The sequence below is a fragment of the Chelmon rostratus genome, chromosome 7 (genome assembly GCF_017976325.1).
Source record: "Chelmon rostratus isolate fCheRos1 chromosome 7, fCheRos1.pri, whole genome shotgun sequence".
In the NCBI taxonomy this organism is placed as follows: Eukaryota; Metazoa; Chordata; class Actinopteri; order Chaetodontiformes; family Chaetodontidae; genus Chelmon; species Chelmon rostratus.
In genome coordinates this window covers 4,466,334-4,485,631 of record NC_055664.1, presented here as the reverse complement: position 1 = coordinate 4,485,631, position 19,298 = coordinate 4,466,334, and the positions used below count along the sequence as shown (strand labels likewise).

The window sequence follows — 19,298 nt, the reverse complement described above, 5'->3', positions numbered from 1 at the left end:
AGCTGTCACTCATAATGATGAACCATCACCTGGCTGTAGGGGGTTTCAGCACTCTTTTCTGCTGGACGTGAACAGGCAACGGCTGGTTAACATGTTCAACGTAACAACTTTATAAGCCGTCAGCTAACAACAGAGAGACACACATCTTCCTCAGAGACACCATGAATGAGAGAAAAGTCAGGTCTTTGTGAACAGAAATCACTGAGTTCCATGCAAACGGCATCTGTGGTAGTGAATCTAAATGCACTTTAGCTTGTGTCCATGTTTTGAATGCAGACAGATAAAAAAATTCCAGTGTTTCTTGCAGCGATGACCCAGGCCGAGATAATAATACTGATAACAGCTCCTTTGGAAAAGGCAGCAATAGAACTGATGGTAAAAATGTGGTTAAACTTTGAGACACCCGACTGCACTAATGGCCAGATGGAAGCTCTGGCATGAGAATGAAGATAAAATCATCTTTATTTATTTATGGTAATTATGCCAAGGTATCTGAAAATGCTACATCCACACCTCACCTTGAAATGTTATCCGCTATCTGGTCATGTGACTGGCACTGTTCATCTTTGAATTGATTGTTTGCGTATGCCTGTGTCTTTAGTAGTAGTAGTAGTCCTGAACTGATCCTAAAGGTGCATATATCAGGGACGATCCAGGCATGTTTTAATGGATCCCTACCAGCCAAAATAAAACCGAACAAAATCTCACCCCTCCATCACTGTACTTGGCTGTGTATCCACCTCAGCCTGCTACTGTGAGTGTTTTTGTAGTCCCTCCTCTTCTCTCAAGCAGATCCCTCACAGCAGTTTCAGGAGTCGCATTCTGAAGCTTTCAGTCCCATCATGATTTAAATTATAGCTTTATATCAGCTTTATAGTGCTGAAGCAGGACATGCAAAATAAGGTGCGCCAAGCTTGGAAGGCTACAGCTGGTTTTGAGTGTCAGATACAGATTTAATCTATATTTCGGTAAATACAAATATCTGTTCAGACTCAGTATTGTCAGACACCCTATATTAAAGGACTTGGATGGGGGCTAAAAAAACTTGACTGGAACATCCCTAGTTTTTGGGGGTTGTCTGTGAAAATCTCCCCAGCTCACTCTCCCGCAGATACAGAGCTGATGTAATGTTTGTCTTCTCTGAACATTTGTGATCAAACCTGGGCCACACACACACACACACACACACACACACACACAGGGTGCTGGCAGCTCCCACACAAACACACATCTGGTATCAGTCTAGGCAAAGTTGTGTTTATCCCTGTGAATGGACTCAGACCTGGCTGACCAGTTTAGGTGTCCTCTGTGTGGACTCCAGCATAAAGTTCCTCCTCATCAGTTCACTTCAAAGCTGACGGCCGGCATATACAAGCAGTGAGCTTCAGTACGTTTTACGAGCGTGTTTTTTGTGAGCGTGCGTTCCTAATGAGAGAGCATATAATACGAAAGCAGAGCATTTCTAGAGGTCATCTGGAAGTTTTACAAGAAGCTTTGATTTTACTTGTGTGTGCAGAGTTGAGTGTGGCTTGAAGAGGAAGCAGCAGAAGGAGAATTAATTAAGACTATTAAGGTCTGTAATTTAGGGCGTACATTTATCAAAGTTTCAAGACTGCAGAATACTCTAAGAGCCTCTTTAAGCTGACAGACCGTTCTTCACTACAAGTGGACAATAAATTCATCAGGCAACTCAATCCGACACAAGTTATTCGTTTATTTTAAATGTGTAGGTATGTAGATCTTTTAAAAGACATGTTTATGTTGAAATAATAAACACAGTCTGTCTCTTGTTGTTGATTTTCCCTCTGATGGACATCAGGCACAAAAAGAGGTTTCTAATGGTTTGTGATCAAACATCACTTTTGGCCAGTTTGACAGTCATATTACTAGTAGTCCAAAACTCCACATGGTACCTTTAAAATGTGATTGCTGCATTTCCACCAGTTAATAATGTCTCGATTACTGTTCGCCCAGGGGACCAATCTATTTTTTTTTCTTCATTTACTTTTAACATCAGCAAAATCACTGCAACATGAAAAACACATTCAGTTTCACAGAAACCTGTGTTCATTTTAACAAAACAAACCAAAATCAAATGTCTGAGACATTCTGACATAAATATGATTGAGGAAGGAGGAGTCAGGAGAGCAGTCCACGTTCACCGCTGTTTGTCCACTCAGTATGGTTTGTTCTGCATACACACACACACACACACACACACACACATACACAGAGATTGAATATTATATATGTACGTTTCATCAAACCATAAAGAGAAAAGCAATTTTGTTTTCATCTTACCTTCACAGATTGTTTTCTTGCTGTGGAGAAAATAAATGACAATCACTCTTTCAGGCATCAACACTTCATCAACACTTATGGCAAACTAATATGAACAATAACAGTTAGTATGGTCTGTAATTCATGTGCACAATGCGTGACATGATTGCAGTGGTTAGAGTGATACCTCCAATGAACCCTTCCTCCCTTTGAATCTAGTGGGTTTGAATCAGGCTTAATGAAATCAAACTATTTCTGATTATGACAGAAGGTTGGACTCATTTCAAAGACTCATGTAGTCCTTTCACCAGGCTTTTTGTATGAGGGTCTCCACACTCACCTGAGTGCAGGAGGCGCAGCATCACAAACAGGATGATCAGCAGTATGACCATAATGAAGCCAACAGTGAGGGTAAACATCCAGCTGCTTGGCTCTGAGTGGAGAAAACATACAAGCATGTCGTTCCAGTAGGTGTTACATATGTGCCTCTGCTGCCACAGCGTGGTAGCTCACGGTACTGCACGGTATATCATGTGAGACGGTATCCTCACCTTCCACAGTCAGGATGAAGCTCTTTCTGATGGGCACTCTGAGCGACTGATGGTGAACGCTGCATGTAAACTGCCTCCCTGAGTCCCTGAGCGAAGCCTGCAGGTAGAAGAAAGCCGACAGCGAGTAGGTCTTGTCCTGGTTGTGTCTGTGGCTGGACAGCAGAACGTTCTGGAGCACCTTGGGGAGCGAAGCGCCGACCCTCTGGCCTGACGCTGCCGGGTCCTGCTCATACCAAACTATCTCCACATCCAGGGGGTAGTAATCCGCCGCCTCACAAACAACCTTCTGCTCCTCGCCCTGCTGCAGCGAGAGAGTGGGTCCGACATTGAGGGAGACACGGGGAGCCTCTGTGGAGAGGAGAGGACAACATTAAATGAGCATTTTCATGGCAATTTCAGCAAGAGGTTTCTGGTATGAGTTCATCAGCTGTCTTCATTAAAGAGAGTTACTCCTATTGATGGCTGGTCAGACAAAACATATCACCTCGGGTTGTAGGAAACTATGAGAGAAGTTTTTCACTATTTTCTGGCATTTTATAGACTGATTGGTCAGTCAAAAAAAAAACATTTTGAGAGATTAAGTGATAATGAAAATATGGTTAGTTGCAGCTTTATACTGCATGTTAATGTAGAGGAGTGTGGCCCAGACGAATGCTGATTGAACTACAGATAAACAGAAATATTTGGTAATAGTTTGACTCTTAGGAAATACACTCACTGTCTGTCTTCTAGAGGTAGATGAGAGGATTGATGCTACCCTCATACCTGGATGTTCAATATGAAACTAGAGACAGCAGATTGTTTAGCTTTGCTTGGCACAATAAAACAAGAGGAAGCAGCTAGCCTGGCTCTGCTGACAGGTCGAACAAACACAGAAGCACCCCTAAAGCTCACTGATAAACACGTTGCATCTTGTTTGTTAAAGCCGGACAAAAACTGAAGTGTAAAAATGAGGAGTGGTGGTTTTATGGGTGGTTATGTGCTGGAGTGTTTCATGGCCAGGCCAGCGACTTCCTGAAGACTCCAAGAAGTCACTGCGCCTGGCCAAGAAAAAGAAAGTCAAAGTCCTCATTAAAGGCTGCTAAACAATGAAATATAATATAAACAACAACTTTACAACAATATTAGCATTATTAGTACTAGTTCAGTACTAGTTTCACCCTTGACCTTGTAAATAAATGTCTAACAACAACTCAAGGTCCACTTGACAGAAAACAACCCATGACAGTTGTGCTCCATCTACTGATGAAGGCCATGTGGTGCAGTTCCAAAAAAGCCAGTTAGCAGACCTTCATTAATATTTTTTGGGTCAAAATAAGACCACCAGTAGCTCAGTCTACCTGACATTCCTCACCTTCGATATGCAGACTTATGTCCAGACTGGCGAACAGCGGAGTCACCGACACTGAACACACATACAGCCCTTCACTGCTCATCTTGGCGAAAGGGAGAGCATAAGAAGCATCTCCACCTGCGAGGCTCTTCAGCCCAACACCAGACCCCTGGGTCTGCCCTGAGCGGCTGGTATGGCTGAACAGTCTGAGTCTCTCTCCACGGTTTTGCCAGTGCCACTCCACAGTGACGTCCGGTCCTTTGTGGTCAACAGCAAACTGGCAGTGGAGCTTTTGTTGGGCACCAAGGCCCACTTTCACTGATGGAGATTGTGTTTTAACGACCATGACAGCTGTGGACGCAGAAGCGAAAGAGATTTTTGCTCTGGGATGTGAACACAAACTGTTATTAAGCTGAGATATGGGACTGATATTCACCTTACAGTACCAAATAAATAAAGAGCGCTACCTGTTGTACTGAGTATCTCTCTGTCCGCGATCGCAGACCAGCTGTGGTAGTCCTGCTGACCTGAGGGCGGTTGGTCAGACGGGTGTCTGAGGAAGCTGGTGGCTGTGAACAGACCTTTGGTGTGTTTGATTGTGCAGATGAACCAGCGGTTGTAGTCCTTAGCCGCCTGGACTGGCCAGCGGACATGGATTCCTTCTGTACTGTACCTACGCAGCTCACACTCCAGCTGCTCTGGTTCCACTTCCTCTACGTACCGCCGCAGGTCCAACTTAGATCCTAGAACAGAACAGAATACAGTAGAATACAGTAGTTTTCAGTCTGCTACTCCTTTGGGCTGCAGGTCTTACCAGTGACCAGGAAAGTAATGGCATGAGGGTTAACAGGAGCATCTCCTGTCTGACCAAACTGCAGCATAGCCTCTCTGTGGATGAGCTCAGTCTCAGTGTGATTTTCATTGTTCCGAAACACGCGCTCATCAGTGAACTGGCAAGGCAGCCATGACATGCGATGGACAGACTGCACACCTGAGAGAGACACACAAAACGAAACAGTGTGATCAGCTCACATATAGTACAGTATACTGTAGTACAGGACAGTGCAGTACATTCTAGTATATTACAGCACAGTATAGTAAGCCATAGTATAGTATTGTGCAGTGTAGTACAGTATAGTTCATCACAGCACTGTATAGTACAGTATATCATACTATAGTATAGTTCAGTGTACAACGCTGGTCCAAAAGCTCAAAAAACGCCACAATCGTCAACAGAGCTAATAACTTACCTGAACATACGCCCAAGTAAATAAGTATCTTTAGGATCAGACCCATGATTATTAACTGGTAGATGTCGCGCCTTGTTGCTCGAGCACTACACAGACTTCTTCCCAGTTGCAGGGATACTTTCACTTTCAGTTAAGAGGAAAAAAAACTTGTTCGGCTGTGCCGCCTCTCGCACCACGTGTTAGACAGCTGAAATAACACTGAGAAAACGTCTCTAAATGTAAAAGTAAAACGACGCAATGAAAGACTGCTTCCTAAAGAACATTATTATCATTAGGCTGCATGTTCGGTCTAAACTAGTTTGACGTGTTATATCTAAGATCAGGAAAGTAAAGACACGCATATTTTCTTACTGAGGCTCCAAAAACGAGTTAGGAGAGTTCATTTTGGACTGAGCAGACGGTTTTGTTTTGACGCCATTAAAGCTACAGTACCGTCTCCGTCCTGTGGTGGCGCTGTGAAGGCACCTGAGCAGAGCAGCGGGTCCCTCTTGTGTTTGCACACGCTGATGCGGAACAGCGGAAGCGCTTTATACGAAACTGCTAACATGCTGCTGTGAAGCTGTGAGAAAGCGTGTTGGTTTGACGGACTTCATCTGTTTGACAGGCGACGTTGCGGTATATTGTGTAGTGCCGGTGATTCAGTGGACTGTTTTGACCGAGCATTGATAACCAGACTAAAATTAGCTTGCTAACGTAACTTAAAAATCTTGCCTGCATTTAAAATACGTACAGCAGCTATGACATTGATGATAAACAAAGGTAACGCTGGGTTTTTGTGTAATATAGCTAGTTCTGAAACACATCTCCCTTTCTTACATGGAAAACCGGACGCTCCATTTGATTGAAGCTGACAAAAAAACTAGGTTGTTTTGTCAGCAGTTATGGCAACTATTATTTATTGATGTTATAAATAAATGTTGAGGGGCATTGATCATTAGTCAACCTACAGAAAGTTAATGGTCTATTATTTTTGATAATTATTGTTATTTAAGCAAAACAATAACCTGATTTCAGCTTCTTAAATCTGAGGATTTGTTGCTTTCATTTCTGTCTTATTTAAGTCATGCACTTTTCCACTTTTGTCTTTTTGAATACAGCTCTGGGAGATGATGAGGGACAGTGATCACTGTTGTGTGGCATTTTATGAATAAAACCAATAGGCAATAATTACTAATTGATAATGAAAATAAATGCTAGTTGCAGTCCTAGTTGTTTCCTGTCCTCTGTGTTAGCTTGCAAAGTTACATCATTAGTTTCTTGGCAGTGCATTGCTATTCTTGTTTGCCTTTTCATTGAATTAATGAAACATTGTTCTTTATGTAGTTTTGACGTCTGCTCTCTTGTGCTTTCAGATTCAGCTGTTCTTCAGGGTGCGTTCCTCCTGGCTGATAAGCTTTGTCACCCCTCATCTCTGTCCTCCCTGCTGAAAGCTGACTGGAGCAGGGTGGGAAATCCAGTCCTGGAGGCAGTCAGAGAAATCAGCAGACAAGACAAACTCAGTGCACATCCCACCACAACATCTGCCGGCTGGATAAAGAAAGTAGTTTGTGTTGTGTGGTTGAAGCTGTTGTGCAGGGAGACTGGAGAGGACGTGGAGATGGCCTGGAGGGAGAACCCTTTCTTCCCCCTCCAGAACGGCCTCCCTGAAGTCAACCATGTTGTCCTGCTGGAAATGGTGAAGTCAATGGCAGCTGCTCAGACATTTGCCAGTTTCCTCTCATATCTTCCTCACAGTCAGATCTGTACTGAGCTTGAAAGGCTAGTGCAACACGTGAGGAGCAGCCCTACTAGAGAGGATGATGCCCGACTTTTTCTGGAGGTGTGGTGGGAACTGTGGAAAGGCCCAGATGAGGAAAAGGTGGGAGGAGAGGATAGCATGGAGACAATGTTTGCTAGACAAGTTGCTCATCTCTCCTCCAAGTCTTCCAACCTGTCCCCTCAGGCTGCCAAGAGGTTAAAGCTAGACCCGTCAGATCTGCCTTCACCCACCACTGATGTCCTGTACATTCTCTTTCAAGCACTTAAAGACATTAAAGATCACATATCTACAACAGACCTTTGCCTCCAGGCCCTCTCTGTTTCTCTCGATGCTCTTTACACAACCTTTCTGATAGACCAAGCAGTCATACTTCCACCCAAAGAGAGGATACATGTTTTGTCTAAAGTCGTCAGCATAAGAGAAAGGAATGATGAGAAACTGAGTCCTGAACTTATTCGGGAGGCTCAGAGAGACCTACGTGCGTCTCACACACCATCTCAGTTTCAACCCAGCAGGATGCAGCTTGGTGAAGCCTTTAAGATTATCACAGATCTCGCTCAGTTTTGGCAAAGCAGCGGGCTTGTGAAAGCGTGTGACAGCACTAATCCCAGCTACTCAGCATTCAAACTAGAACAAAGTGTCCAGAGAGTCCTGACAGCTCTACAGAAAGCAGAAGTGCCTGAAACTACTGACAAGGATATACTGAGAGGTTTGCTGGAGTCATTGGCTCTCCCTGCTACAGAGAGCAGCCCAGAGGTGAACGCAAGGGTCACCGCGATCATCATCAGTCACCGCCTGGACGACTATCAGAGCTTTGCAGTGTTATTTGCCTGTGAGCAGAGCTGGGCCGCCTGTGAAGATCACTGGATGGACTGCTTGGAAAAGAACCAAGCAGCCTTCCAGCAGTGCGACACACTGATCAGACTGACCTCCACCCTCATGAGTAAACTCCACAGCGACAGCGCAAATGTGAGCCACTGCAGGAAGCTGATGAAAGTCATCGCAGACATTTTCTCTGCACTTTCCTTAGAGGACAAGAACAAAGCTTTGGCTGCCATGCTGAGACTGTCCAGCAGGGGCTTCTTTGGGTGCTCTGTCCCCTCTGCTGTGGCCGAGGGGTTTGAACAGGAGCTCAACATGGCCTTCAACTGCATCATCCAAGGAGGAGGTGGAGCATCTACAGCGGTGTCGCAGGGCAATCTGAACACAGCAGTCTCTTTAGTAGCGAGAGTTGCATTTCAGAACCCAGAGGCCGCTGTCAAGTCTTGTTGTCATTCAGCTATTTTCAATAAAGGTGCTTTCTCTCTTATGGCTAAGATCCTGCAGCAGCTGCCTGGACTCAGAGGACAGAGGGAAAAACAAAAGGAAGCTCAAAATGATGAAGAAGAAAGAAAAGAGGCAGAGGAATGTGTAGGTGAAGGAAAAGATGCTGTGAGTGGTAGTGGTCTGTTCTGCAGGTGCCTACAGGAAATTATCAAGACCAGGTCATTGTCAGCCAATGAAAAAGAGCAGTTCCTCAAGTGTATGGGTCTGCTGATGATGCCTGTCATGACAGTTGAGGGAGAAGAAAGGAGGCAAAGCTTTGTGCCACCTCAGGAGGTCGTGAACATGTTCGTCCTGCCTAACCTCTCCACGATGGGTGAGTGATGGGTTATCTCCTTCTAGGCTTAAATATTAGTTTCAGCATCTTCTCTGTTTAAGAAGTGCACATATGCACATATAAATGTTATGTTAATGAGAGCTGGACCAATAGTTTGACTCAAAGTTCAATCGCTTGCTAATAATAAGCTTTCAGGATTCTTTGTGAAAAATGTTTACATTATGTGTTTATGTAAAGAAAATCATTTTGAACCTGTCTCCTCCAACTCAATTCTTTGTATTCCTTCCAGGTCAAAGCTCCTTTGATACAGAACTGAGTCTGCAGCTTCTCCACACTGCTTTGTCTGTGGAATCAGATTTGTCTCCCCACTGGGTGTTGGACTCCTCTCCCTTTCCCCTCCTCTATGTCCTCTCCCAGCTGCACAACCAGATTCTCAGGTTTGTTTGATTAGTGTGTTTATGGCCTTCAGTCAGATCCACATACCCTCTATTATCCCATTGTTTAATTCCTCAACCATTCACCTTGATTTCACCATGTATCCATCAAAATGTGTAGGTGTTGGGAGCAGCCAGCAGAGGGCACTGTTCACCACTGGTCCATGGAAACCAAGGAGCTGTTGGTGTCAGTGCTGACTATGCTGGGGCAGGTGGTGGGTGCAGAGGTGGCAGCGGCCCCCAGCAGCTGGTCCAGAGCTCTTTTCTGGCTCTACAACAAGATGGAGGAACTGGACTGGACTGTTCGTTTCCACCTGAAGCCAGTTTGGGGGGAGCACTTTAAAAATGAAGTTCCCTCCTCTCTGCTGACTGTGTGTGATCTACCTGAGCAGGTAAGAAACCCTCTTGATGCAGTCAAATGTACAAACACACCATGGTGTCATCGTCCATGCATAGACACAAAAGACTTCCTGCCTACATGCAACATACTTGTTGTATAATGTGTCTGTTGTGATGAAGTACAAAGGGGGACGCCACCAATTTAACATATGAAAACCAGTTTGCACAGCAGGGAGCTTTGATCAGCTGTCCACATCACTCTTGGTCTGCCCATATTTACTCATAATAACTAATTGTTCAGCTAGACAGTGAATTGAAAATGAATAAAATTAACTATTTTGATAATCAATTAATTGTTTTAGTAATTATTTAAGATAAAATGGCCAAAAATTGTAACAGCAATTTCATGATTTTTTTGTCATTTAAGAGGGAAAACAACAGGTCAATCAAGAAAATTGTCAGTAGATCAATCATTATTGAAAATAACTCAGTGAATGAGCAGATGTGGAAAAGTTATATTACATAGATTTCTCATTGTTTATTGCATAAAGGTGTGAGAATGCATCTTTTGACAAATACCAACTCTCTTCTAAGCATGTAATGATAGAGGAGGCCCTGCGGTGGTGAAATGCATGTAGCCTCTGGTCATCATCACTTATTGGGCTTTGATAGTTAAACATTAAAACAAAATGACATGTTGGTGGCTCAGTTGTGCACCGCTGACCTTTTGAGTCCAGCCAAGGTCTTCTGTTTGTTGCTTGTTGCAGAAATGCTCTGAAATAATCTTTAAATAGTTCATGATAAGCTGTGTGAACTTTGAGCTGGACCAGACCAGCTGACAGCAGGATTAATCACTGCTGGTCACAGCTGAGACTTAAGTTCTTTGTTAGTGATTTAATTAAAAGGAGTATTGTATAATTTTGTGTGAAGTTTGGCACTGCCTTGTTTTTGTTTCACTGTCATTGTGTAGCTATTCTTGCTAATGTATGTTTGTTTATGTCCTCTCTGGTCCCGTCTCCCCTCTCCTCTGTAGACGTGGACTGGGCTGGACCTGCCCCAGTATGGCCAGGGTACAGGTCTTTTGGCCTGGATGGAGTGCTGCTCTATATCGGACTCCCTGCAGTCCACCATGCTGTCCCATCTATCTCTGGACCAGCGCCGGGTCGACCATGTCAGCATGTTCAGCAAAGGCCTGCTGGTGGCTCTGACCCAGACCCTGCCCTGGTGCTCCATCTCCCAGTGGACCAGACTACTGAGAGTCCTGAGGGAGCTGATCATCTCAGGCCGCCTCCACGTCCCCTTCTCGTTGGAGTATGTGGAGTATCTGCCCCTCCTGGATCTGAGGAGATTTTCGTGTGAGCTCCGCCTGTCGGTCCTCCTGCTTCGAGTCCTTCAGCTGCTCTGCGGGTCCAGCTGCTCCCACTGGCTGCCAGTGGACGGCTGGGCACACATTGGCAGGTTATACGCCCACGCTGTGAGGGATATGATGAACTCGGTTAGAGCCAAGCTGCCTCTTCCTTCATCTGGTGCTTTGACTGTCTCTGCTTCGATGTCTCCTAAAACACCAGCATCTAGAGACGCCAATCCTTCATGCACTTCAATTAAGTCTCCTAAAATGTCCAGAGAGACTCAGAAAGCAGAAGACTCCGCTCTGAAATCAAAAGAGTCGCAAATGGAAGAAGAGGAGGAGATGGAGACAGTTCCCTGCCAGGAAGTCCTTTTTGTTCTCAGCCAGCTCTTTTGCCATGTTCAGCACATACAGGTATGAAATATTAACATTGATAACATACCCACTGAGAATTATAGATTCTGATTGGCTGGAAGGTGTTAACCTTTAGTATCCTGACAGTATAACCAGACATCTATGATGCAAGTATAACCTGCAAGTATGAATCTGCAGGTAAAGACAGCAACAGTGACCCTGAGCTAAATATCATGGAGCTAGGCCTTTTTCTGTAACCACCAATCAAAAAAGAGTTGAGAGTTCAGTTGAGAACCACACAAATATAAATTTAAAGTTGTTTGCCTTCAACTTCTTTAGGTGTTTACCTCACATAGAGTTTAAATAACAGGGTTCTTCAAAGTCAGAATACCAATATTTCAGACAAAAGATGCCACCAGATGACATTTTGATGTTTAAAGTTCCCCTCCATAAGAGTCTCAGTGCTAAATTTCCTTCTTCCAGGTGATGATGCCAGGAGGCCAGTGTGAACCACTGTTCCTGTCCAGTCTGGAGATCCTCAGCCACTATGAGGCCATCATGGCAGCTTTCCCTCACAGCAGCAACCCGCTGGAGAGCGACAACACCCGACACTTCTTCTCCACCATCACAGACAACCTGGAGAGCCCGGAGATGAAGGCTGTACTGCAGCAGAAGATCGCTCAGCTGGTCTCATCGGCAGCTTAAGACACACTGATTTTTCCATGTTTTCCACTCGAAATGCTTAAATGATCTCTGTTGCTTCTGAGTTTGTTTGCTTATAAAGTAAGGACATAATTTCAGTTGTCAATGTTGTCGCTGTACTTCGCTAATTTACAGAGTTATGGGTAAGGAGTGATTAAAAAGCCAATTCATCCCAGCAACAGTAGCATTCATTTCTTCTGCTAATTATAATGCTAATTAGATGTAGAGGATACATTTGCTATTTAAATGTACAAATGTATCGTCTGTACGTCTGGGCACCTTGTGTATCCCTCCCTATCATCAAACCCTTCAGGAGAACACAATATCAATACATAATTTAATACATTTATTAATTAAAGAGTCTATTTTTTTTATTTATACAAAAATATTCTCTGCAACACAAGATGAAAAACAGTTTTGTTATAGAGTAACATCTGACAAAATTCACAGATAAAAGCTACATAATGATGGAGTGCATGACAAGCACTCTGAACTGTTGAAGAGTCTCTGATGGTATTAGGGCAATAGTTAGGGGACAAAAATCAAAATATTTTGAAAAAAACTGAAACTTAAATCTCAAATATTACCATTTTTTCCGCAAAATATTTAGTCTCATAAAATTACAGCGAATATGATTACTTATTCTCTTTTTTTCGGTGGCCCTAACACTCTGTCACATCATCAGTCTCAGTGTAAGACCATCTTATTTTATAAACAGCTGGACTCCTCAGTCTCTCCTCTGTCTATCTTTGTTTCCATCTTCCTTCCCTGTCTTATGCCGCAGGTACAGTCTCTTAGCTTTCCTCAGCAGAAGGATAAACCAGTAGATTTGTGGAGCCAGGATTGCCAGATTACCCACATTGCACTGCAGGGGCAGATGGAAGGCCACTCTGTGCAGGGGAATCCCAAACTGCCGGCCATACATCCAGTACATGAAGGGGAAGATCAGGATCCGGCATATGAAGAAACTCAAGAGGACAATGATGCCATTGATTCTGTGCAGCCTGGTGTCATCAAGGCCCAGCTGCACATCAGGGGACAAGAGAAGGAAGGAACATGAACAGGAGTATAACAACAGCTTGTTTTACGTGATAAAACATTGGAACTTTAAATCTTCATTAGACACACAGGTGGGTGTCTAAGAAAAAAATCTGATAACAAAAGCAGATGCTTCCATGCAGGGCACGAGGTCTCACTGAAAGTTTGATGAGTGCGGAAATGATGAGTGTCAGTTGTTATGACCTTTACAGTCACCAGATCTAAACCTCTATCTAAACTGAACGACCAATGGGAGATTTTGGATCATCTGAATGCTTCTTCCGCTGCAGCTGATCAGTCTGAATTGCATTTATCCAAAACACTTTACAATTTGCCTCTGATTTACATATTCATGGCAGCGAGCTACCATGCATGGTGCTGATCTGACCATCAGGTACAGTTCGGGGTTCAGAGTGTGGACACTTCGACCCTGTGAATAATGGACAACCTGCTTTACCTTAAAACTGCCACAGCTGCCAATTTTCCTCATTTCAACTGGTGTTAAGTCACTGCTGAGAAATGCGCCCACAGGAAATGACACAATGTAATACTGTCCCTGAGACAGAGTGGGCATTTCCCCAAGAAAAAGCTGGAACAAGCTCAAATTTTTCTTCAGACCTTCAAATATTCAAACTTTCCCGTGTCAGACGGGGCTGTGGAACGGCTATGTGGTTGTAAATCGTATCCCAACTGTGAAAACAGTGACTGGCAGAGCTCTGACTGTCTTTGGAGGGAAATTTATGATGTTGTCCAGATGGTCTACCTGGATGAGAATCTTTCCTATAGAGACGAAAGGAGTGCTGAACTCTGTGGTGAACAGGCATCCAATGAAGAAATCACCCAGTCCTCTTCTGAAGAACTGCAAATCAGACACAGTGCATAGTCAGCCTTCATATACACTATCTATGTGTGTGTGTGTTCATTCCTGCCAGACCAATCACATCTATGAACACACTGTAAGGATGATAGTGATTCCTCCACATACTTACCAGAGTGATGGGCATGAAAATGAGAAGCAGCACCAGGTGATGCAGGACCAACATCCAGTCCTTCTTGAGGAAAGCCTTGACTGTCTGAAGAGAGTGGCTGCTGTCTGACCTGGAGTGACCTTTGACCTTCTGAATATGGTAGTGACTCAGATACATGGCGTAGATGTCATGGGCCATGTAGGGAGCTCCGAACACAACGAACCCATTGACCAACCAGTGGCTGTACGGTCCAATTAATGTTGTAAATATGCAAACAATAAACAGGATGTGAAAAGGCAGTAAACTTACTTGATTTATTGTGTGTTGCTTTGCCGCAAATGGCTTGAGGATCTGATTCACTCATTCTAAGTGTAAATGTTCTTCATAGTGATAAAAATTTAAAATTCAAATGTGGTTCTATCACCTGTCAGTCATGGTGTCCGTGCAGGATGTCACAACTGTGACTCCCGCTGCAGTAGCCAGAGATGCATGGATGGCAGAGACTAGCCTAAAGAAACAGTCAGCAAAAATATTATCTTAGTCGTGCACAAAAATCAAACTGGAAAGAGACTACACATAGTTCATAGACAATTACCCGAAACTCCATTGAAATATATTCTAATTTATTTGGTGTCTTGCTTATCGGCACTAATGCATACATTATAGTAAATAAATTAAATACTTCAGCCTCTCAGAAGTCGAATTTGGTGTCTTCGGCCGACATATTACACACATATGACAGAATAATTGAAGAAAATTGCAACTCTTCATATGGCTCATAACATGACACCTGTCGTACGTATGTTATTCAACGTCAGAGGAAGAGAATGAAACTTTCTAACAAAAACTGTACTGAAGCCCTGCTTCATTCGCATGAGGTACCGAATGCAACAGCTCTTTATATGAACTAATACAACACATTAAGTAAATCTCCACAACCCATGTAAGATTAAAGATAAGCAAGACAACATTAAACAGCTTCATCTCAGGGGTTCGGTGCGGTGAACGGTTCGTGTCGGTGTTGCTGACCTCTCACTGACAGAAACCACGTCGGCATCGCTCCACTGTGTGAAAGTGTATTTTAGTATTTTCCTGAAGCTGTAGAAAAGCCCTGGGAACACCACAGCTCCACATAACAGGGCACGAAACATTATGTTAGCCGACCTCCTCCAACTGAGCACCGTGACTTATATTTGTTGAAACTACACTAGACAGACTGTATGACAGCAGCTAATGTAGCTAACGGCAGCAGCGTCAGCTTGTTCTGTGCTCTTCTGAACTGTTGTTGAACTTCCCCGTCATGCGGATGTGTTTCATTTCGAGAGCTTTAATTGGCTGGAGGAAACTCGCGTTGAGCCAATGGCAATGCTCGACTTTAAATAACCTTTGTTTTCATGCTAAATAATTTTAATACACATACATTATTCTGAATTTAGATTTCCAAGTATTATCTTTATATTTCTAGTTTTTAACTTACAATTCAACACGTATATGATTCTGCTGCTCCAGTTGTATCATAATCTCTCTGCTGTAGCTAACTATTCATTTATCACTTTCATTCATTCATTTCTTGCAGGTTGTGCTAGGTTTAAATACATCCACTGCCTGCATTTCTCTTCTGTTCTTTTATTGTGGTCTTGTACAGTTTGCAGTACTAAATGTTCATCTTATCCATATCCATGGTATAATAATGAGAATGAATTATAAATGATATCACCCCAAACACACCACTCATTGTAACTCTGCTGGTTTTGTAGCAGGTTAGTCAGATTTTAAAGCTTTAAAGACCAGCCAACACCAGCAAATTCAAATGATTTATTTCAAATGGCTGCAAACAAAACCTTCACCCACAGCCGCCTCCAGATCCAGCCTGCAGCCATGCCAGCAACCTGCAGCCTTCTTCTACACCTTCAGATACTAGGAAGACACGTGTGCCCTGAACCTCCACCTACATCCTCCACCTGCAGATTCTAGAAGACAGCTGCGGCACAAATCACCACCTGCATATTCTAGCAATCAGATTCATGTCAAACCTCCAGCTCCTGCCTGAAGCCTCTTCCAGGTACCCACAGCACCAGCTGCGACTGTCAGACTCAGGTAGGTGTAGCCCAAACCTCCACCTACAACTTCTTTTAGCCAGCTGAACAGCCCCAATCCACCTACAACCTCTGCCACCCTCCAGCCCTTTCTACATAGCTACACATTCAACCCCTGCCACCGCTCCACATCCCCATCCTCCACCTGCCTATTCTGGAAGACTGCAGCAGACAAGAGTCCTCTTACTCTCCTTCACCTTCAGTCAGCTCCAGCACAAGCCATGGCCTTTAGCTCTTTCCTGCCTTCACCTGCTGCTTCTGTTAGCCAGCAGCAGCTGCAGCAAGCACCTTTAGGTTTCATTCCGAGACTGTACTTGCAGAAGTTTGCAGACACCTGCAGCCCCACCCTCTGTCTGCCCCTGACCTCAGGTGCTGCCCATCCTCTACCCACAGACTTTTGCAGACTATTTGCCATTTAACTAGATGCCAGTCAGCCTGCTAGACACTCAGCTCCACACTATGCACTGTTGATAATCTGAATATGAATATGAAATATAAATAGCTATTATTATTTGCATGTTTGTGAGTTTATCTAAACGCTGCAGGTCATAAAGCAGTGACTTGTACCGCCTCAAGAGACTTATCAGACCAGGAGAGGCAGGAGGTGTTGCCTCTTAGGCAACAAGTCAAGCACCTGTGTGGGGGAACCAGGCTTCACGAAACAAACCAAAGGCTCATGTGTTATCAACATATTACCAGTCAAAAAAGTTTTGAATCCAGAAAAGGTTAAAAGGCTTTTTAAACCTCATCGCACCTACATTTAAGTGTGATGTTCAACAAACAACTGTCACAGACACAGCTTTAAACCTGATTACACATGAGTTTCATCACTGCTTCTTCAGCTTCCCTTTTCCAAATAAGCCTCCAGAAATCTTCTCTGCCTGTTTGTCCTACACCGCCTCCACCTGGAGGACAGGAGCAACAACCACCAATCACACCAGTCAAGGCATCAGCACAGATACAGCAAACCAACAGCAAACTAGCTCAAATTTGCTGCAGGGCATTTGCTTAGCCCAGCACTCCTGGACTAACAGGTCTGGCTCCTGGTTTTCAGTGAATCAGATTGAGATCATTGATTTAACACTTTTTTTTTTTTTTGAGGAAGGGGGTAAATACAAAAAATACAAAATACAAAAAAGCTCATAATCATGAAGCAGGGCCTTTCAAAACACAATAAGGGCCTATGAACACAGTCAACAATAAGTGGATTGTGTTGGCCAGGTGGTAATCCACCCTCACACTCTCGCACAGTCAGTGTGAACAACTTATTTTGTATATAATTAGGGCATAAAGATGAATATCTCCCTCCTACGTAAATTCATAGAGTCCTATGAGACTCATCCAAACCCGAAACAGACATACTGTATTAATGACTTCACCTTGTTTTAGCTCAGATTGTGTCAAATACTCTGAAGTCCCACTGTATCTACACCATGTTATTTAAATAGATTGATGCTTTAATTACAGGAGAAGGTGATGTGTCGATCCACTTGCAACAGCATGACCACTGCAGAGAAAGGAGAGCGCAAGGAAGCCTGGAGCCTGCACAGATCCATCTCAAACGGGTTACAGTACCGGTATCACCATTCAGACCTTATTATGGTTCCGTTGAAACATCAACATTAAAAACAGATTAATATTTAGTTTTGTTTCAAGAAGGAACTATTTTTGTGTTTTTATGTTTTTCAGTGAAGATGGGAAGAAGGTTAAACAGACAGCTTAAGGTCAGGAAAGATAAACACACAAGATGTAAGGATGCAACCTGATTCAGTGCAAAACTAATATCAGCTTCTCTCAGACATGGATTTCAGTATATCAGATGAAAAATTAAATAACTATAGACTTCCATATGGAAGCATTTCACCATAAACTGTTGTACAAAATTGTAGCCACAGCTGCTAGCATCTGTCCAGGGTCCAACAAGCAGGTTTTCTAACAAGGCCATAGAATCGATTGCTCATATGTTTTGATTGTGTCATATTTTCTTTCTTTTTGTCATATTTCTATCATTTCTATAGTTGCTCCACCATGCAGGAGCTGATTTGTTTGGGCATCGTGTTGTGTGTTTGAATCAAACACGTGATGCCGGTGACCACATCTCTCTAGCACGCACTGCAGAGGCTCTCCATTTGTCCTGATTAATTTCTCCCCTGTCCTTCCTCTCAGCTCCTCTTCGCAGGTGAACAACACCACAGTTCTCCTCCACACGTCATTCCCCAAAATGCTGAAGTACATCTCCACAGCTCTCCTATCTTCCTCTTTGAACGAGCCCACCGGCACAGCCAACAGGAAGCACACTTTGCTCCTCACGGGGCAGAGGAAAGGGCTCTGACTGATGCCCAAGGTGACCTGCTTGGGACTGGCCAGGCCAAACAGACTCCACCGGGGGGTGTCCACCACTGAGACAGGCCACCCTGATACTGTCCCTTGGCCAACAGAGCACCTGATGGTCTTTATGGCGACCTGGAACTCTTCTCTGCCCAGGATCATGTTAGCTGAGCTCTTCCCTTACTTCCTCCGTCCCAGCAGGATGAGGCTAAGAGCAGGTTTAAAGCAAACTGGCCCTGCTGGGAGCAATGCAATGACACACACTTTACACAGCGTACACATTTTATTCCAGTGGTTCCAATTTGAAATATGGAATCAAAGTTCCTACCTAACTCTGGGCATATATGGCAATCCTGAGACCACCTGCTTCCTTTCTATTGGCCTCCCATCATGCGTCACTGTCATTTGTATTTCCCCTTGCTCCCTGCCTCTTCTCCTTTATGCCCACATCCTGTCTGGCCTGGCTGTACATCCTGTACTGGACTTCCCTGGGACGCTTGTTAGCCTCCATCATCTTCTGGATCTTCTCAAAGAGCTCTTTAACCTGAAATGCTAACATCAGCATACTGACATGAACACAATGACAATTTCAGGCTAGATAGAGGTTCCATCATTACAAACTGATATGAAATTCATTATTTTCAGGTTTCAGGTATCAGGTTGCACGTCATGAAGATATAGTTAAACAGTGAACATTAAGACTACGTAGCAGACACAAATGATCATTAGTTTACCTAACTTGTCTCCATGGCTGAAGACGACTATGGCCCGATGCCAGATGAGGGTTTGGAGCAGTCTGATGTGGGCATCCATGGCGTTCCACTCCTCTTGGCCGAAGGTGATGGGAATCACCAGCAGGATGACGTGGGGCTCGGGGTGGCAGGGGTAGAGCTCCGGGGACAGCTCTAAAAAATGTTG

The 19,298-nt window shown here is 43.9% G+C and overlaps 3 protein-coding genes across 3 annotated transcripts; 1 reads left to right on the top strand and 2 right to left on the bottom strand.

The window, feature by feature from the left end:
- Nucleotides 1-1,699: 1,699 nt before the first annotated feature.
- dhrs13b.2 (dehydrogenase/reductase (SDR family) member 13b.2) lies at nt 1,700-5,961 on the bottom strand. The gene is made up of 9 exons (XM_041940698.1): nt 5,847-5,961; nt 5,415-5,546; nt 4,979-5,155; nt 4,632-4,907; nt 4,186-4,515; nt 2,832-3,179; nt 2,621-2,713; nt 2,302-2,321; nt 1,700-2,191 (listed from the first exon to the last, which is right to left on the bottom strand). Exons 1-9 carry the CDS (start codon nt 5,959-5,961, stop codon nt 2,177-2,179), a joined length of 1,506 nt encoding a protein of 501 aa, XP_041796632.1. The 3' UTR covers nt 1,700-2,176.
- Nucleotides 5,945-14,233, top strand: gemin4 (gem (nuclear organelle) associated protein 4). The gene is made up of 6 exons (XM_041941387.1): nt 5,945-6,173; nt 6,767-8,812; nt 9,063-9,210; nt 9,329-9,599; nt 10,580-11,308; nt 11,732-14,233. The coding sequence occupies exons 1-6, from the start codon at nt 6,152-6,154 to the stop codon at nt 11,951-11,953; spliced, it is 3,438 nt and encodes a 1,145-aa protein (XP_041797321.1). The 5' UTR covers nt 5,945-6,151; the 3' UTR covers nt 11,954-14,233.
- On the bottom strand, nt 12,292-15,204 carry LOC121609698 (TLC domain-containing protein 3A-like). The gene is made up of 5 exons (XM_041941388.1): nt 14,986-15,204; nt 14,381-14,464; nt 13,978-14,197; nt 13,752-13,847; nt 12,292-12,974 (listed from the first exon to the last, which is right to left on the bottom strand). The coding sequence occupies exons 1-5, from the start codon at nt 15,105-15,107 to the stop codon at nt 12,678-12,680; spliced, it is 819 nt and encodes a 272-aa protein (XP_041797322.1). The 5' UTR covers nt 15,108-15,204; the 3' UTR covers nt 12,292-12,677.
- Between the last annotated feature and the right edge of the window lie 4,094 nt (nt 15,205-19,298).